We start from the raw sequence: 19,311 nt of genomic DNA on the forward strand, positions 1-19,311 counted from the left end.
CCCCATGGACTTGTGCACGTCCAGCTTTTCTAAATAGTCCCTAACCACCTCTATCTGTACAGAGGGCTGGCCATCTCTTCCCCGTTTTGTGTTGCCCAGCACAGCAGTCTGGGAGCTGACCTTGTTAGTGAAAACAGAGGCAAAAAAAGCATTGAGTACATTAGCTTTTTCCACATCCTCTGTCACTAGCTTGCCTCCCTCATTCAGTAAGGGGCCCACACTTTCCTTGGCTTTCTTCTTGTTGCCAACATACCTGAAGAAACCCTTCTTGTTACTCTTGACATCTCTTGCTAGCTGCAGCTCCAGGTGCGATTTGGCCCTCCTGATATCTTTCCTACATGCCCGAGCAATATTTTTATACTCTTCCCTGGTCATATGTCCAACCTTCCACTTCTTGTAAGCTTCTTTTTTATGTTTAAGATCCGCTAGGATTTCACCATTAAGCCAAGCTGGTCGCCTGCCATATTTACTATTCTTTCGACTCATCGGGATGGTTTGTCCCTGTAACCTCAACAGGGATTCCTTGAAATACAGCCAGCTCTCCTGGACTCCCTTCCCTTTCATGTTAGTCCCCCAGGGGATCCTGGCCATCTGTTCCCTGAGGGAGTCAAAGTCTGCTTTCCTGAAGTCCAGGGTCCGTATCCTGCTGCTTACCTTTCTTCCCTGCGTCAGGATCCTGAACTCAACCAACTCATGGTCACTGCCTCCCAGATTCCCATCCACTTTTGCTTCCCCCACTAATTCTACCCGGTTTGTGAGCAGCAGGTCAAGAAAAGCGCTCCCCCTAGTTGGCTCCCCTAGCACTTGCACCAGGAAATTGTCCCCTACGCTTTCCAAAAACTTCCTGGATTGTCTATGCACCGCTGTATTGCTCTCCCAGCAGATATCAGGAAAATTAAAGTCACCCATGAGAATCAGGGCATGCGATCTAGTCCATGTGCTAGATCTTGTCCATGTGCTTGTTGACCCTCCTGAAAGAATTCTAATGGATTGGTGAGGCACGATTTCCCTTTACAAAAGCCATGTTGACTCTTTCCCAACAAATCGTGTTCATCTATGTGTCTGATGAGTCTGTTCTTTACTATAATTTCAACAAATTTACCCGGTACTGAAGTTAATCTTACTTGACTGTAATTGCCAGGATCGCCAATGGAGCCTTTTTTAAAAATTGGCGTCACTTTAGCTGTCCACCAATCACCTGGTACAGAGGCTGATTTAAGCAATAGGTTACATACCACAGTTAGTAGTTCTGCAATTTCCTATTTGAGTTTCTTCAGAACTCTTGAGTGAATACCATCTAGTCCTGGTGACTGTTTACTGCTTAATCTATTTGTTCCAAAACCTTCTCCATTAACATCTCAGACTGGGACAGTTCCTCAGATTTCGCAAAAAGAAAAGGAGTACTTGTGGCACCTTAGAGACTAACAAATGTATTAGAGGTTTCAGAGTAGCAGCCGTGTTAGTCTGTATTCGCAAAAAGAAAAGGAGTACTTGTGGCACCTTAGAGACTAACAAATTTATTAGAGCATAAGCTTTCGTGAGCTACAGCTCACTTCATCGGACGCATTTGGTGGAAAAAACAGAGGAGAGATTTACACACACACACACAGTGTGTGTGTGTGTGTAAATCTCTCCTCTGTTTTTTCCACCAAATGCGTCCGATGAAGTGAGCTGTAGCTCACGAAAGCTTATGCTCTAATAAATTTATTAGAGCATCCCACAAGAATGGCTCAAGTGTGAGAGGTTTCAGAGTAGCAGCCGTGTTAGTCTGTATTCGCAAAAAGAAAAGGAGTACTTGTGGCACCTTAGAGACTAACAAATTTATTAGAGCATAAGCTTTCGTGAGCTACAGCTCACTTCATCGGATGCATCCGATGAAGTGAGCTGTAGCTCACGAAAGCTTATGCTCTAATAAATTTGTTAGTCTCTAAGGTGCCACAAGTACTCCTTTTCTTCAAGTGTGAGACTCTCCCTCAGATCCTCTGCAGTTAAGACCAATGCAAATAATTCATTTAGCTTCTCCACAATGTCCTTTTCTTCCTTGAGTGCTCCTTTACCTTGATTATCCAGTGGCCCCACTGATGTTTGTCAGGCTTCCTGTTTCTGATGTACTGAAAAAAAAATTGCTGTTACTTTTTATGCCTTTTGCTAGTTGCTCTTCACATTCTTTTTTGGCCTGCCTAATTTTACTTTTACACTTGATTTGCCACAGTTTAGCTTGCAGCTTCCCCACCCATCTCTTGATCCACTCAATGTGCAGTGGGCCACTTTGTATAGGAAAGCAGGGAATGACCCTTTCTTGATAACTTGGAGTTCTTTTTAGCAAGATTAGGAGGGAGAAAGAGGTTTTGTCCATATGCAAGTAATGAGAGATTCTTTTCTAGGTGATTAACAATACTCTCATTAGCCATTTTAGTTTCTCTTCTTGGGGAGAGCAACTCCTTACCTTGGCTGATCTGTGGGTCCTTAGACAAAGGGTCTCACCTGATGTGAACCATGTTATTCCTAAGTGCATTCTATTTGGGGATAAAACAGAGGTGGATAGCTTTTCTCATTTTTGAGGGCCGGAAAGAATCACTAGTTATTAATCATTCAAACCATACCTGTTCTATATATCCCCTACAGTACCTGCTAAACAGTTTGTAGAAACAGCGCCTTCACTTCCAGTATTTTGTTTTTCTGTCTAGAAGTTCTGTCAAATTCAGATAGGATCCCCTAGCCATAGTGGTATTTAGAAACCCAAGTCTTTATAACTTAGTTCATCACAAACTGTAATCTAATGTAGCAACAGCACCAATACTTACATTGCTTTTACAAAACCTCAACTCTATTTTAAATCAATAATTTAAAAAAACCAAGTGATTTAAATCCTGATTTAAATTGTTCCCTCCTCCTCTTGCCACCAACGATGGGAATAATTTAACTAAACCCCTTATTGGAAAGGATGCCGTCATGCTTCAGGGACTTTCAACAAACTTCCACTGCTCCAAGAGCAGGACTGAGGGGCACTGGAAAAGCTGTGTGGGGAGCCCAGGACTGGGATAGCAGCGGGGCTGGGCTGCAGGGCAGGAATGAAAGGTAGTGGCAGAGCAGGGAGCCAGGGACCAGGACCAGATTAGCAGGAGCCAGGCAGGGTGTGAGGTGCTGCAGGTCAAGGTTGAGGTGCATCATCTCTGTTCTGAGATGTATTAAACCTTGTTCCGTTTCCCGCTTGGTCTCCCAGCTACACAGGGAAACGCCCTGTCTCCAACATGGTCATCGTTGACATTAAGATGCTGTCAGGATTCATCCCTGTGAAGTCATCAGTGAGGAAGGTAATGGTCAGTTCTGTGTATGGGTCACAGCCCTCCCAGGCTATCTGCCCCACAACCCAGTGGAGTCCAGCTCCCCACAACCCCAACCTCACCCAGTGGGCATCCAGGGCCCCTTGAGTCCAACCCCACTTCAGGGGTATCTGACCCCCAGTCAGCTCCAAACCCCAACCCCTCATTTTACCAGTGCAGCCTGGCCATTCCGTAGTCCCTTCTCCAGAATCAGCCCCCCCTTGTCTCCCATCTCTCTGACCCCATCTCTTCTTTCTGACCCTCCCCTGATTCCCCGCTCCTTCCCCGTCCCATCCCATCCCCGAGCTCCCACTCAGTGACTCCCTGGTAAACTGTTATGCACAGGGGGAGCAGCCCGGCTGGAGGCACCTCACAGTCTCCCCTGGAGGGGGCAGTGCTCCTGTAAGGGGAAGTCAGGCTGGGCTCACGGGGTGCTTGGGAGAGAAAGTGATGAGCCCCCACCTCCCTGCATCCCTCTCTGCTCCCCCAGCTCTAACACCCCCGCGCACACACACACACACACACACACACACACACACACACACACACACACTGCAACTCCTGAGCCCACCCTGGGCCCTGCATCTCCTCAGGGAGACTCAGATGCTGGGAGGTGTCCCTTGAGGGGCCCTGAGGTGGGATGCCATCAGACTAATGAAGCCTATGAGCAGCACAGGGGAGGCAGTGCCCAGAGCCCCAGCCCTGCCCACAGCCCCAGCCCTCCCCTCAGGGGATGGGTCAGACACTGAGCTGATGCTGCACTTGGTTGTGGCCCAGCCCCACAGGTTTCAAACCATGGTACTTCACATCTCAGTCCAGCAGGAGGGCGGGGCCATAAATAGGCGGCGCACGAGCCCCCCGTTCGAGGAGGCTAGCCCCTGCCCCGCCTCTTCCACCAAAGGCCCCACTCCTAACCCGCTCATTCTGCCTGAGGCCCCACCCCCATGCCCCCATACTCTCACCCCCTGGGGCCAGAGGAGCCCTGAGCCCCCCACCGCAGACAGAGGAACCCCAGCTGGCCTGGCCAAGCAGCCTCAATCCCTGGCCCACCTGGAGGAGCTCTGAGTCCTGCTGCGGCCCAGACCCAGGGCCACGGCTGGGTGCATTAGTGGAGGTTTGGGCAGGCTTAGCCTCTCCCAGCTGCATTATGCACTGCCCGTAGGGCCACAGTACAGATTTTCCCTCTTCCTTTAAAGCAGCAGCCAGAGGCACCAACTTTCTGGTTTCCCCGAGGCTCCTTGACCCCTGCTGTGCCCCAGACTTTGCCCACACCTGCCATCTTCCCCCAAGGGCTGCCCCCGCCCTGCCTCTTCCCACCTCATTCCACCTCCTCCCCTGAGCGCACCCTGCCCTCGTTCTGCCTCCTCCTGCCCCTGCTTCTCTCCCTCCCCCCCAGAGCCTCCTGCACACCACTGAACAGCTCACCGCCAGTAGGTGGGAGGTGCCGGGGGGGGAGGGGGAGGAGCCGATCAGTGGGCCACCGTTGGGTGCCGAGCACCCACTATTTTTTTCCATGGGTTCTCCAGCCCCAGAGCACCCACAGAGTCAGTGCCTATGGCACCAGCAAAGAATCACAGAGCTATAGGATAGAGCCCTGTGTGAGACTAATGTAGAGCTCTGCAGTGGGATTGGGATCCCGCAGGACCCATTGCCATAATAGCGGGAATGGGTGGGAGTGGAATTAAAAAGTAGTCCCACACAGGACTCTACTGTAGGAGTGGGAGGGACCACAAGAAGTCATCAAGTTCAGCCACCTGTGAGGGAGCAGGACCGTGTAAACCTAGCTCATCCCTGATAGGCATCTGTCTAACCTGTCCTTAAAAATGTCCAGTGATGGGAAATTCACCACCTCCCTTAGAAGCCTGTACCAATGCTTAATTACCATTACAGTTAGGTTAGATATTAGGACAAATTTACTAACTCTCCCTTGCTGCAAATTAAGCCCATTACTTCTTGGCCTACCTTCAGCAGACATGGAGAACAATTGATCACCATGCTCTGTATAACAGCCCTTAAGAGTATTCAAATATGTTATCAGGTTCCCCCCTCAGGCTTCTTCTCTCAAGACTAAACGTGCCCAGAGTTTTTATCTTTCTACAGGGGTCAGGTCTGCCACATGTTTTTTTTATCATTTTTCTTGCTGTTCGCTGGACTCTCCACTTAATCTACATCTTTGCTAAAGTGTGGTGCCCAGAAGTGGACACAGTACTCCAGCTGAGGCCTCACCAATGCCAAGTAGAGTGGTATAATTACAAACCATGTCTTACATATGACACACCTGTTAATATACCCCAGAATGATATTAGCCTTTTTCACAACTGCATCACATTGCTGACTTATATTAAATTTGTGATCCTCTATAATCCCCAGATCCTTTTCAGCAATACTACCCCCCTAGTCACTTATTCCTCATTTTGTAGTTGTGCATTTAATTTTTCCTTCCCAAGTGTAGTATTTTATACTTGTCTTTATTGAATTTCATCTTGTTGGTTTTGGACCAATTCTGTAATTTGGCAAGGTCATTTTAAAATCTAATCCTGTCCAAAGTGTGTCAGCCCCTCCCAGCTGGTGACATCCACAGATTTTATAAGCATTCTCTCCACTCTATTATCCAAGTGATGAATGAGCATGTTGAATAGTACCAGACCCCGGACTGACCACTGCAGGACCCCACTAGATACACCCTAGCAGTTTAACAGCAAACCGTGGATGACTGCCCTTTGAGTACAGTCTTTCAACCACTTGTGCATCCACCTTACAATAATTTCATTTAGATCACATTTCCCTGATTTTCTTATGAAAATGTCATGTGGGACTGTGTCAGAAGCCTTATTAAAATCAAGATATATGATGACTACTGCTTTCCTCTCCCTCCCCCCCACCACTATCCACTAATCCAGAAACCCTCTCAGAGAAGAAAGTGAGGTTGGTTTGGCATAATTTGTTCTTGACAAATCCACGTTGGCTTTATTTTGTAATCCTGTTACACTCTAGGTCCTTACAAGTTGACTGTTTAATAATTTCTTCTGCTATCTTTCCATGTATGAATGTTAGGCTGACTGGTCTATGAATTCCTAGGTCCTCTTTGTTCCCATTTTTAAAGCTAGATACTCTATTTGCCTGCCTCCAATCCCCTGGGAAATCACCCGTCCCCCAGGAGAAATCAAAGATAAATGCTAACGATTCTGAGATTGCTTCAGCGTCCCATTTCTTAGGGTTCGGGGGTGGTTCGAAGGGGGCTCAGTAACACCCTGCTTCTCTCTCTACCACGGGCAGCTGGAAGGACATAACCACATCCAACGCACAGATCTGAGCACCAACCATGTGCTGCTGTATATGGAGCAGGTGAGCGCTCACATGGGGCTGGGATGGGCCGGGGATAGTCATCCCCTGACATACCTTTCATAGAGGCACTGAGCGGGGATTTCCCAGGCACTGGCTGGGGAAAACAAACCCATGTATTCCTGCACAGCTGCTGCTGCTCTCCAGCATTTCTGTGCAGCACTTCCTGCTCCCTGCAACATATAGAGCTGGGGACCTGTTCTCCCCCCAGCCTATGGGTATCAGGGAGAGCGGCTTGTACCTAGGGAGGGGATCAGGGGAGCAGGGCATCTCCTTTCTCCCTCAGGGCCTGAATCCCTGCCAGGCCCTGCAGCCAAGGGGGGGCAGATGCTGGACCTGCAGAATGAGGGGTGGGGAGATGAGGAAGGCGAGGGATGGCTCAGAGCGTCCTCCTGAGTCTCGTCTGTTTCCCCCCCACACCCCAGGTGAGCAATGTGACTCAGAGTTTCTTCTTCGCGGTGGAGCAGGACTTCCCCGTGCAGAGCCTGAAGCCGGCGCTGGTGAAAGTCTATGATTACTACGAGACGGGTGTGTGTGGGGGCAGGGCTGGGGGGACGTTAGCCACCATGGGCCTGTCATAGGGAGGGGAGAGGCCAGAGTCAGAGCCCCGGGGGGACCCGCCAGTCTCAGGATTGTGTTTGGCCTCGTTCTCTCGATGATCCACCTCCCCACCCCTGTGCTGCCTCCTGAGGGTGAGGACAGGCCTGGGGCTGAGCTGAGAACCTCACGCCACCGCTGCCTGCTCAGCGACTGCCCATGCAGGTTTAAGGGCAAACCCCATTCCCTTCTCCTCCTGCTTCCAACCTGAATGGCCCTGCCGCCACCATTCCTGACACTGGTTTGCCCCATGCAGACAGCGTCCCCCTCTCATCTCTGGACACAACAGGCCCACCTCAGCAGCGTCTCCCCTCTCCCAGATGAGAATGTGGGGCACACAGGATTATGGGCGAGGGATCATATTCCACTGGCCTCATGATCGCACCATGAGCCCAGGCCCCTCCCGCACTGTAGAGGGAAGGTGCCAACCCAAATGGGCTAGAGCCAAAGAGATCTGGGAGGGTCCTGGGTTCAGATCCTGCCCTGAAATCCCAGCTCTGGGGGTGACCTGGGGGAGGCACAATTGCTTCTTTGCCTCCCCAGCTAGGAAATTGAGGCGACAAAACCAGAGCCCAACGGCAACCCCGGCGGTCATGTGTCAGGCGAGGTGCAAACGGACATAGGGCACCTGGCACAGACCCGCTGGAGATGCCTTTTGCACTGTAGCCTTGGGGTAACCGTTGCCTTCCTCCCAGGAAGCCCAGCTGAGGGTCCCCAGTGCCCCGAAGAGAGGGCTCCCTCCCCTCCTCCCTGAGATCTCTGGTGCGGTGCCAGCTCTCTGCCGCAGGGCCTGGTGGAAGTGTGAGGAGTCCTGGTTGGGTCTCACACGGCCCTCATCACATCTCCCTTCCCTTGTGTCTTCCAGATGAATTTGCCATCGCCGAGTACAGCGCCCCCTGCAGCAAAGGTAGTGTATGAAGAGCCATTTCCTCCCCGCGTCCTGCTCACAGCACCCCAGATCTACTCCCCACTGCGAGAGCTCAGCTCCAGGCAGTGCATCCCCCGTGCACTCGGAGCTGGTGGCTTTTTTCCCCTGCACAGGGGTTTGTTGCCTGCACTGATGGCGTCTTTGCTTATTCCGGGGGATAGATGCTCCATTCACCCCTCAGCCTCTGCTTCATGAGCCCTATGGAAATTGTGTCATTGCAATGGTTTGTGAGAGGCTCTTCCTGGGGCGGGGCGAGGACTCCAGCCCAATCAGAGCCAACAAGTCCCTGCCATCTCACTGGGTGCTTGTTTCTGTGAAGTTTTCAGAGATGGGCTGTCCGGGCTCGGATCAAATAAGAACCTTAGGCCGCTCAGCTTGTCCTATAAGCTCAGATTCTTTACACCCCCTTTCCCCAGCAGTTGGGTCTGAGCTTCCTGCTTCTGGCTAGGATCAGAGGAGCCAAAATATCTGTGACAGGAAGGATCAGAGAGTGAATGAAAGAACCAAAGCACAGGAGAGCCGGGGGGGGGGGGGAGGGGTGTCTCCCAGTAGCAGGACTCAGCAGAAGCCTCCTTCTCCCAGCCCTTGCTCTGCAGGTCTGAGAGGCCCAGGGAAGGATCTCAGCATCCAGGGGCTTCTCTTGGCTCCATTCCCCCGGTGCTGATCCACAGGCAGCTGCTCAGTCCTAGTGCAGGGAGCTCCCTTCACTCCCCTGGGCACTGATGGCTCTTGTGTAAATGGATTCACTGCATCCTGCGCTGGGTCCCATGGGAACAAAGGGGCAGGGTGAGAACGTGCTCCCCAGATCAGCACCTCGCTCCCAAAGCAAATGTCCAAGCGGAGCCTCAGCATGTCCATAGCGCCGAGTCTCCTATGGGCCCAGGTCCATCCCCGCTGGGCTGCCTCCCTGCCACATGGCCGCTCTGCAGTGTCAGACACAGCAGGGATGGTTCCAGGCAGACCCTAGGCTGACACAGCCTGCGCTGGATCCTGCGCCGCAACTCCTGAGCTCTACGAGATGCTCCGTGTGGAGGTAGATGAGGCAAGGCCCTGCCCCTCGCTGGGAGAGATCAGGGCCGTGGAATCTCCTGCCTGGGGCCCTGGCAGGGCTGTGCTCCGTGTGGCAGAGCAGCTGTGCCCAGCCCTGGATGTGTGTTGCTGGCTCTGTGCCCAAGCCTGGGGGAGGCATAGCCCGTCTCTTCTCTAAACCCCTCCCGTTCCTGCTCCTTTCTCCCTCACAGTGGGAGCCGAGCAGAGCAATGTGTGAGGGATGGAGTCATGTTCCGAGTCTCCGGCATCCCACCCGCTTAGCCTCTGCGCAGGCTGAGGTGGTTGGATGGAGCGACAGAGAGAAAACAGCAGCAAGAAGAGGGAAACAAACATTACAAATAAATGAATTCACCCACCTGACCAATGGCTCCTGGCCTCTCTGTTCCCAACCCCCTTATCCCTGTTCAGCCCCAGGACTTCTTAGGCCAACATGAGTCCCATCCAGCTAGGGCTCTGCCCTGCACAGCCAGCTGGGGGAAAGGGTCTGTGGGAAAAGATCTGCTAAGCACCATTGTGTCCAGTAGCCCTCACCTTTTCCAGTTAGCAACTAGTGCGGGATTGTTCCTTACTTGTAAACATGAACTGTGGGACTGTAGATGCTCTTTGCCTGCTACGGGATGGAAATAGAAATACTCAGCTGTGTGCCGGGGCCTGATACGGCTAACATGTAATGGGGTCTCCTTTGGATGACGTGGTCAAGGCCTGGGGGTTTGGAACACCAGCCTATAAGTTCCATCCCTGCTGCTCCCATGAAGTGCCAACCAGCCACAGCATGTAGCATTGTGACAAGTGGTTTCTCCTAGTATTGAATGGCATGTTCCAGGGATTTATATAATACTAGTTGTAAGTGCCTCAGCTAATGGGACTTCCGACCCCCTTCCCTTTGGGAAACTACTCCACAGACTGAGAGCCCCCTCACAGAAAAAGTTTCCTGAAACGCTCCCCTTTTCTCGGTTTCAGCCCATTTACTCCTAATGTTACCTGTTCAAGTCCCCTAAAGAATTTCCCTTTAAATGCATGTAGTGAATTATTGTGCCTTCTACTTATTAGTTATTTAGCCAAACTATGCATATTTAAAAGCGGCAAAGAGTCCTGTGGCACCTTATAGACTAACAGACTTATTGGAGCATAAGCTTTCGTGGGTGAATACCCACTTCGTCAGATGCATGTAGTGGAAATTTCCAGAGGCAGGTATAAATATGCAAGCAAGAATCAGGCTAGGGATAACGAGTTCAATCAGGGAGGATGAGGCCCTCTTCTAGCTGTTGAGGTGTGAACACCAAGGGAGGAGAAACTGCTTTTGTAGTTGGCTAGCCATTCACAGTCTTTGTTTAATCGTGAGCTGATGGTGTCAAATTTGCAAATGAACTGAAGCTCAGCAGCTTCTCTTTGAAGTCTGGGCCTGAAGTATTTTGCTGCAGGATGGCTACCTTTAAATCTGCTATTGTGTGTCCAGGGAGGTTGAAGTGTTCTCCTACAGGGTTTTGTACATTGCCATTCCTAATATCTGATTTGTGTCCATTTATCCTTTTACATAGAGACTGTCCGGTTTGGCCAATGTACATGGCAGAGGGGCATTGCTAGCACATGATGGCGTATATTACATTGGTGGACGTGCAGGTGAATGAACCAGTGATGGTGTGGCTGATCTGGTTAGGTCCTGTGATCTGGTGTAGATATGTGGGCAGAGTTGGCATCGAGGTTTGTTACATGGATTGGTTCCTGAGTTAGAGTTACTATGGTGCGGTATGTAGTTGCTGATGAGAATATGCTTCAGGTTGGCGGGTTGTCTGTGTTGTTCATTCACCAGATATTAGGAATAGCAATATACAGAAACCTGTAGGAGAACACTTCAGCTGCTAAGCTTCAGTTCATTTGCAAATTGATTGAACTAACCTCGTTATCCCTAGCCTGATTCTTGCTTGAATATTTATACCTGCCTCTGGAAATGTCCACTACATGCATCTGATGAAGTGGGTATTCACCCACGAAAGCTTATGCTCCAATACATCGGTTAGTCTGTAAGGTGCCACAGGACTTTTTGCCACTTTTACAGATCCAGACTAACACGGCTACCCCTCTGATACTATGCATATTCAGTTTTTTCAAAATACCTTCATAGGTCCCTTTATTCAGGCCTTTCTCAGCATGTCTGTCCCAGGAGTTTTCTCTCTGAACAAAGAAATCCTTCCATCTAGTTCTCCAGCTTTTCACCTTATTTTATGTGTCTTTGTCTCCTACTGTGGGGGGGCCATTATTCATACCCTAACAGGCCTGTCTGCACTATAGTGGCGGATTACCTATGGGTCCACGGGGCCTAGGGGCCCTGGCCAATAGGGAGGTTTCCCTGCAGGCTAGGGTTGCCAACCCTCCCCAACTGGCCGAGAGTCTCCTGGAATCAGAATCAATATCCCGGTGGCTACTGAAACCAATCTGGGAGATTTTAATAGGCTGATAAAACTCTGGTCGGTGGCGCTGCGGGGCTAAGGCAGGCTCTCTACCTGCCCTGGCTCACTGTGTCTCCCAGAAGTGACTGGCACGTCCCACAGGCTCCTAAGCACGGGGCGGACACGGGGGCTTCACATGCTTCCCTTACCCTGTGCGCCGACTCTGAAGCTCCCATTGGCCAATGGGAGCTTCAGCGATGGTGCCTGTAGGCAGGGTCAGCGCGCAGAGCTGCCTGGCTGCCCCGAACCTAGGAGCTGGACATGCAGGTCGCTTCTGGGAGCACCCAAGGTAAGAGCCGTCTGCCCATATCCCTCACCCGCTCCTGCACCCCAATCCCTTGCCACAGACCTGAGCCCTCACCTTCACTCAAACTCCTTCCTGGAGCCCACACCCCCCGTCCCCTCCTGCAACCCAACCCCATGCCCCAGGCTCAGCCCAGAGCCCCCTTCCAAACTGCCTCCCCAGCCTAGAGCCTGCACCCCCTCTCACACCCTAACTCCCTGACCCAGTCCGGTGAAAGTGGGGGGGGGAGCGAGCGATGGAGCGAGCGGAGATGGAGTGAGTGGAGGTGGGGATGTGGAGAAGGGGCGGTGCCTCTGGGAAGGGGCAGGGCAAGTGTGTTTGGGTTTGTGTGATTAGACAGTTGGAAACCCTACCTCAGGCCGGAAACTCCTGCCCCCTTGGGCCTCGCCCCCTGGCCAGGCTGGATAGATGCAGGAGCTGTGGTAGGGTGAGCACTGAGCATGCTACCACTGTGCCCCCAGCCCCTCTCCTTCCCCTCCCTCCCATGCGGAGCTGCCCCCCCAGCCTCTCTCCTTCCTCCTCCTCCCTCCCATGCGGAGCTGCCTCCCCAAGCCCCTCTCCTTCCTCCCCCTTTCTCCTGCACAGAGCTGCCCCCAGCCCCTCTCCTGCCCCCCATTTTACACATGGGTATAGTGAAACACCCAGAGGTTAAGTGAATTGCCTACAGTCACACACACCATGAATCAATTATCATTGCAAGTTAGAAAACTCAAGATTCCTCACTGCCAGTCTCCAACACTTACGATAGATATTGTTTTAATAAAAAACCTCAGGTCTCAGCTATTACAATATTTGGCACTTTAGGCAGAGTTCTCTGGCATAATACTGTCTTATGTGTACAGACCCCTGCAACTGTCCACACTCATTCACCTGAAACTACATGCTCCAAAACTCCCGTCACAGATACCAGCAGGGTTATTAATTCAAAACCATACAATTTAACAACTTTAAAATAGCCACATGTTTAGTGCATTGACCACCTATTTTCATTCATATTTATTTCTGTGCTGACTATTTTATATTAGTGTTTTATTCTTTCACGTTTAAAGAAACAAGGCTTCCACCCTGAACAGCTTACAGTCTAGTATTTTTCCAATAAATATGTAGCTTATATTTTGTGTTTTTAAACTTCAAGCTGCTTTATAGAAGCTGAATAATTAATCCTCACTCACTGTGGGAGAGTGTGAAGGGGGGAAAGGTTCTTTGTGTCCAGGGCCCCAGTAAATCTTAATGCATCTCTACTGACCCTGGTTACAAATTGAACTATATTTAAATTAGAGCTGAGCCAAAGGGGATAAAAATTGGAAATAATTTTTTTCACAGAATGAAAAGTTCCCCAAAATGGTTGATTCAGAAATGACAATCTTTTCAACAGTCAGGGAGGGCAGCCCTTCCTCCCTGTGTCAAGAGGCTATTTGCTTCTATATGAAGCACTTGATTCACCTCAAAGCTTCTCACCTTCAGGGAGCCCAGAAAGCAGATCACCTCAGCAGGTCTTTCTCCTCTCACTATGACTGGTTCCTTTGCTCCGACATAGCAAGGACCATCTTCCCTTGGTGGAGGACTCCCCTCATAGACCTGTTCGCAACCAGGCAGAACAGGAAATGTCATCAGTTTTGCTCCCTGCACGGCCAGAGCCAGGGCTCTCTCACAGATGTCTTCCTGCTCCCTCAGACAATCCTTTTCCCCCCATTCGTCTGATGCACAAGATCTTACTGAAGATTGAGCAGGACAGAGTAAGGGTTATTCTTATAGCCCCTGTCTGGCCATGCCAGCACTGATTTGGCACATTACTAGACCTGTCAGCAAAAACCCTAATGCCTCTTCCCCCCTCCTCCTGGAGCTGATCTCACAAGATCACGGTTGAATGCTCCACCTAAACCTCAAACCCATCCACCTGATTGTGTGGAAACTCCATGGTTAAATCCTGCGGAGCTGGCCTGTTCAGAGCAAGTCCGCCAGGTTTTGCTAGGCATCAGGAAACCATCTACTAGAGCTACTTACCTCACCAAGTGGAAGCATTTCTCCATTTGGTCATCCCATCAAGGCCTGTCACCCACTAGGTCACCTCTCCAGACTGTGCTAATGTATCTACTTCATCTGAAACAGCAAGGCTTAGCTATTTCATCTACTAAAGTACACCTAGCAGCCATCTCAACTTTCTGCCCTCCGGTGGATGGTCAGTCAGTTTTGTCGCACAAAATGTCCATTTGCTTCCTCAAGGGCTTAGAAAAGCTATACCCACAGATGCGGGAACCCATTCCCACATGGGAATTAAACCTGGTCCTGACAAGACTTACGGGCCCTCCTTTTGAGCCACTGGCATCATGCCTTCTGCCATGCCTTTCCTGGAAGGTCATCTTTCTGGTAGCAATTACCTTGGCGAGGAGGGTCTCAGAGATCAGGGCCCTTACTTCAGAACCACCATATACAATGTTGTTTAAGGACAAGGTACAACTTTGCCCCCACCCCACATTCCTTCCCAAGGTGTTTTCACAGTTTCATAGTAACCAGGTTATTTTCCTGCCAGTTTTCCTCCCGAAACCACCCAAGAATAGGGAAGAGCAGCTTCTCCATATGCTGGATTTTAGGCGTGCGCTAGCTTTCTATATAGAAATGACCAACCATTCTGTAAATCCATGCCGCTCTTTGTGGCAGTAGTAGATAGGATGAAAGACCTACCCATTTCGGCTCAGAGAATTTCATCCTGGATCACTTGCTGCATTGGCATGTGCAATGAGCAGGAGGGCATCCCATCACCTGCCATCCTGACTGCCCATTCTATGAAAGCACAAGCTTCCTCAGCAATGTTCCTGACCCACGTCCCAATCCAGGCCATTTGCAGAGCATCAACCTGGTCATCACTGCATACTTTTTCTTCCCACTGTGCCATCACCCAGCAAGCTAGGGATGACGCCCAGTTTGGTGGAGCAGTGTTGGAATCTTTATATCCATGAACTCTGAGACCACCTCCTAGGGTACTGCTTGGGAGTCACCTAACATGGAATGGACATGTGCAAGCACTTGAAGAAGAAAAAACAATTATTAACCTTTCTGTAAGTGTTGTTCTTCAAGATGTGTTGCATATGTCCTTTCCATGATTCACCTTCTTGCCCATCTGCCGGAGTTAGGCAGCAAGAAGGAACTTAGAGGGTGAGTGGTCAGCTGGTCCCCTTATACCCACCATGAGCAGATCTCACCAGAGAGCACTAGATCCTACCCAATGGGTACCACTGAGGGAAAAGTTTCTAGTGACTGTGCATGGGGCACACACATAACTAACATAGAATAGACATGTGCAACACCTCTCGAAGGTTACAGAAAGGTTAGTACAGAAAGGTTAGTAACTGCCTTGTCTTCTTCATTTGGCCACACAGAGCCCCTGCTGGTGAGCAGTTAGCCGTTGCCCTTAAGAAGGTGGGTGATTGGAGTCCCTATCTAGATAATGACTGTAGTACAGCACTGCCAAATGGGGCAACTGAGCCAGAAGCTGGGACAATGGAGTAACAGTTGGTGAATGTGAACTTAACTCCAGATAGTGGCTCTCCAGATTTTGGAAAGAGGAACCTCTCTTACACAAGCCACAGAGGCTGACTATCCTTATGAAATACCGTATAAGAGGCTCCAACATGTAGAGTTTGAATTTCGTGCAACCCCCAAGCCAAGGTGATGGCAACTAAACCCACCATTTTAATAGAAAGGTGTGTGGAGGCCATGATGCTTGGTCACACTCCGGAAAGATGGGTCATTTGCTGCTAGCCTGACTCTGTGTCTTGAGTGATGATGTTGTGGGTCTCTCTGTATGCTGGCTGGAAAACTTCAGTCCACCCTTGGATGAGCCTGAGTGCCAGGTATGGGTAATCCAGGCTCAGCATGTGGATGAGAGTCTGGCCCTGGTTCTCAGGGTGTTTGTGACCCAACTGCAGCCACAACCTTTTTCTTAAAGTCTTCAAAGTCAATATTGGTCTGTTGGACACACAAGGAATGCAAAGCCTGCCAAGCAAGATGGTCACAAGTTCTTCTGCCTATCGTTGGTCCAGGTCCTGTTCTAGGACTAAGTGGCACTGTGTGTAAAATACCTTATTTAAACGAACCTCAGCCATACCTGGCAGAGCTTTAAAGGAGCTTATGAAGAACACATCTGTGTACACATTGTGTATAAGCAAGCTCTGTAGCCAGTCCATATCTGATACAGAAGTAAATGACATGGTGTCAGGAGTAAACTAACAGACAAAAGGAAAACAGCAACAAAGGGTGCAAACAGAAGGAACAAATCAACAGCAGTTGCAGGATCTCATCAACATGCCACTCTTTAATGCCCCAGAGAAATTCAGCTGTGGCAAACCTTAAAATGGGCAGACTGGAAACAATATTATGCAAGATTTCGCCTTGCCACCAAGCTCCACAAAGAAACTGGTGAAATACAGGTATCTTTTTTTAATTAGTGCTTTGGGGAAGCAGGCAGAGCATATTTCTAAATCCTTTGATTTTACTGAAGACAGTCACAAAGATGACTATAAAAGGGTTCTGGCTATCTTTGATGCACTCTTTATACCTCAGAAAAATCTGGTTTATGACATATCACGTTTTCACCAGAGAATTCAAGAATCAGGAGGAAATGCTGAATGTTTTATAAGAGTCTACATACATTGACTGAAAACTGTGATTTGGGGGAATGTAAAACATGAAAATATCAGGCTGGGTATTGGGTTAAGAGATAAAAAACCTTCCAGAGCATCTACAACTGAAGTGAGATTTAACCCTAGCCACAGCTATTCAAATAGCAAAACAGTCTTAACTGGTGAAACAGCAAAACCTAGAGAAACTTGAAAAACTCGACAAACCTGAAACTAGCTTACAAACTGTAAACAGACTCCTGAATGTCAGAAGTCATTATAATAAGATTCCTGAGGCAAGGAGAGAGAACTCCCAGGCTAACAGAGACAAATTCCAGCATATATGCACAAAATGTGGAAAAAGTCATAACCAAAATGCGTGTCCAGTCAGAGGCACATGGTGTAATAAATGCATGAAATATGGACATTTTGTAGCTGTTTGCTGTACCAAAGCAGACAGTGAAGAGCCATTGTTTCTGGGATCTATCCAGAGCCGGCTGGGAGAGTGAAACTGAACATTCATGGCAAGACTGTTGACTTTCAGATTGACTCAATGGCTGATGTCAGAGTCATTTCAGAAGGGATTTACACTCACCTTCAACCGCTCCCAGAGCTGAAGTTACTTGACATAGCCCTGAAGGTATTCTGAACTGCATAAGGCAGTTCACCACAGGAACAATTTACAAAGACAAAAGCTATGCATTCAGAGTGTATGTAATCAAAGGACAAACAGTCTTCTCAGCCACAGCATGGCTGCCATGATGGGCCTAGTGAGAAAGGTGGAAGAAGTCTATGGAATATTTGGTGATATTGGACTTTGAAAGGAGATCCAGTATAAATAATCTTAGGAGACAAATGCTGAACCATATAGAGTACATACATCTCACAGGATTCCTATCCCATTACTTCATAAAGTGGAAATTAAGTTTAAAAAAATGGAGCAGATTGGCATAATTGAGAAAATCTCTCAGACAACAGCATGATGTGCCCCAACTGTATCAGTTATAAAGAAAAATGGAAAAATATGAATCTGTGTGAATCTTAATAGACTTAGTGAAGCAGTTGTGAGAGAAAAATATATTCTCCCAACACTGAATGATTTCATCCCCAAAGTGAAAGGAGCTACAGTATTCACCAAGCTGTATGCCTTGAGCAGATTCTGGAAAATTCCTTTAGACAAAGTGCTAAACTGACTACATTTATCACACCTTTTGGGAGATTTTTGCTTTCCAAAAAAAGATGACAGAATTGTTAACGAACACAAATGAAGTTGTTGTTCTCATGGATGATATTGTGGTATATGGGTCTTCAATGGAAGAACACAACAAAACCCTCAATGAAGTTCAAAGCCTAATCAGTCAGTCTGGACTGAAGCTAAACAAGGAAAAATGTGTTTTATACCTACCCATATGGAGGTTTTGGGACCAACACTAAAAAAAGATGGAATCAGTCACAGCCCTGAGAAAGTAAAAGCAATTAGAGAACTGAATGCACCAACTAATGTAAAAGAACTGAGATGTATAATGGTGTGTAAATAACCTTGGTGGATACCTACAAGATGTTTCTACAGTGATAAAACCCCTGAATGAATTGCTAAAGGTCAACACATCTTGGCTATGGGGGCCAAATCAAGAAATTGCCTTCAAAAAGGCAAAAGAAATTATCTTAGCTCCAGTTCTCAAGTACTTCAATCTGACCAAACCCACAATGGTCCATGCAGATATAAGCAGCTTTGGCCTAGGTGATGTATTGTTGCAATGACATGGCTCTGAGTGTGAAAGCCAGTTACATTCTGCTCTCACACACTCACAGAAGCAGAAAAATGATATGGACAGATTGAAAAGGGTTCCTGGCAAGTGTACAGGCATGTGAGAATTTCTACAGATAAATATGTGAACTGGATTAATTTACAATGATAATATACCATAAACCACTTGTAACCCTTGTGACACTGCACCCCGTATTCATCATAGTGGTATCATTGATATAATAGTGACATAGTTATGATGCATCTTGTACAAAATGTGTCATGTAAGGTGTCTATAGAAAAGTTATGATTTGCTAAATATGATTATCCAATTCATGCACGTGTATAATTTTTGTATCTGAAGTTATGAATACTGACTATGCATTTGTATTTCAAATGTGGTTACACCTGGGTAACATCCACTAGGCAAGATGCTTCCAGTTTAGACAGCTGGTTGTGAAGGGCATATTCAAGGTTATAGGCCATTAAGGGAAACAATAGGCCTTAGAATAAGCTTATCCCCCACCTGGTGAGCTTTCCTGGGAACACTTCAGATAGCCTATGGATAATGGCTGCTATGATTCAGCAAGACATGCAAGGGCATGTGAACAAACCACATGACACTGAACTCCATTTTGGTACCTGTATTTTTCCACAAACTGGGCTGGGAACTTAGCTTGGAACCTCCCACCATATGGAGAGACTATGTAAGGTGGGGAGTGACATCATGATTTGTCTTCACTCCCCCACAACTCAACACCTGAAAGAAGCTCTGGAAGACAAAGGACTTGGAATGGGGGAGGGAAACCCAGGCTGCATAGCAGTTGCACTCTGTGCCTTAAGAATCTGCAAGCCTGCTTGTATCATCAGTCAGGGTGAGATATGGCTAATTCAAATCCTAGCTATCTAATATATTAAGATTAGCTTGCATTTTTGTTTATTTTCAAGGTAATCTGC

General features: G+C 48.6%; 1 protein-coding gene across 7 annotated transcripts in view; it reads left to right on the top strand.

The window, feature by feature from the left end:
• The window catches only part of LOC119860433 (alpha-2-macroglobulin-like), an 81,263-nt gene extending 71,652 nt beyond the window's left edge, over positions 1-9,611 (top strand). For all 7 annotated transcript variants that reach the window (XM_043513902.1, XM_043513914.1, XM_043513904.1 and 4 more), the window contains 5 exons: positions 3,224-3,314; positions 6,600-6,668; positions 7,091-7,193; positions 8,128-8,169; positions 9,432-9,611. In XM_043513902.1, the coding sequence (XP_043369837.1) occupies positions 3,224-3,314; positions 6,600-6,668; positions 7,091-7,193; positions 8,128-8,169; positions 9,432-9,457 (331 nt within the window). In that variant the 3' untranslated portion in view covers positions 9,458-9,611. The remainder of the gene's footprint in view (positions 1-3,223; positions 3,315-6,599; positions 6,669-7,090; positions 7,194-8,127; positions 8,170-9,431) is intronic.
• Positions 9,612-19,311: the final 9,700 nt, after the last annotated feature.

Source organism: Dermochelys coriacea, chromosome 1 (assembly GCF_009764565.3).
Source record: "Dermochelys coriacea isolate rDerCor1 chromosome 1, rDerCor1.pri.v4, whole genome shotgun sequence".
Lineage (NCBI taxonomy): Eukaryota > Metazoa > Chordata > Testudines > Dermochelyidae > Dermochelys > Dermochelys coriacea.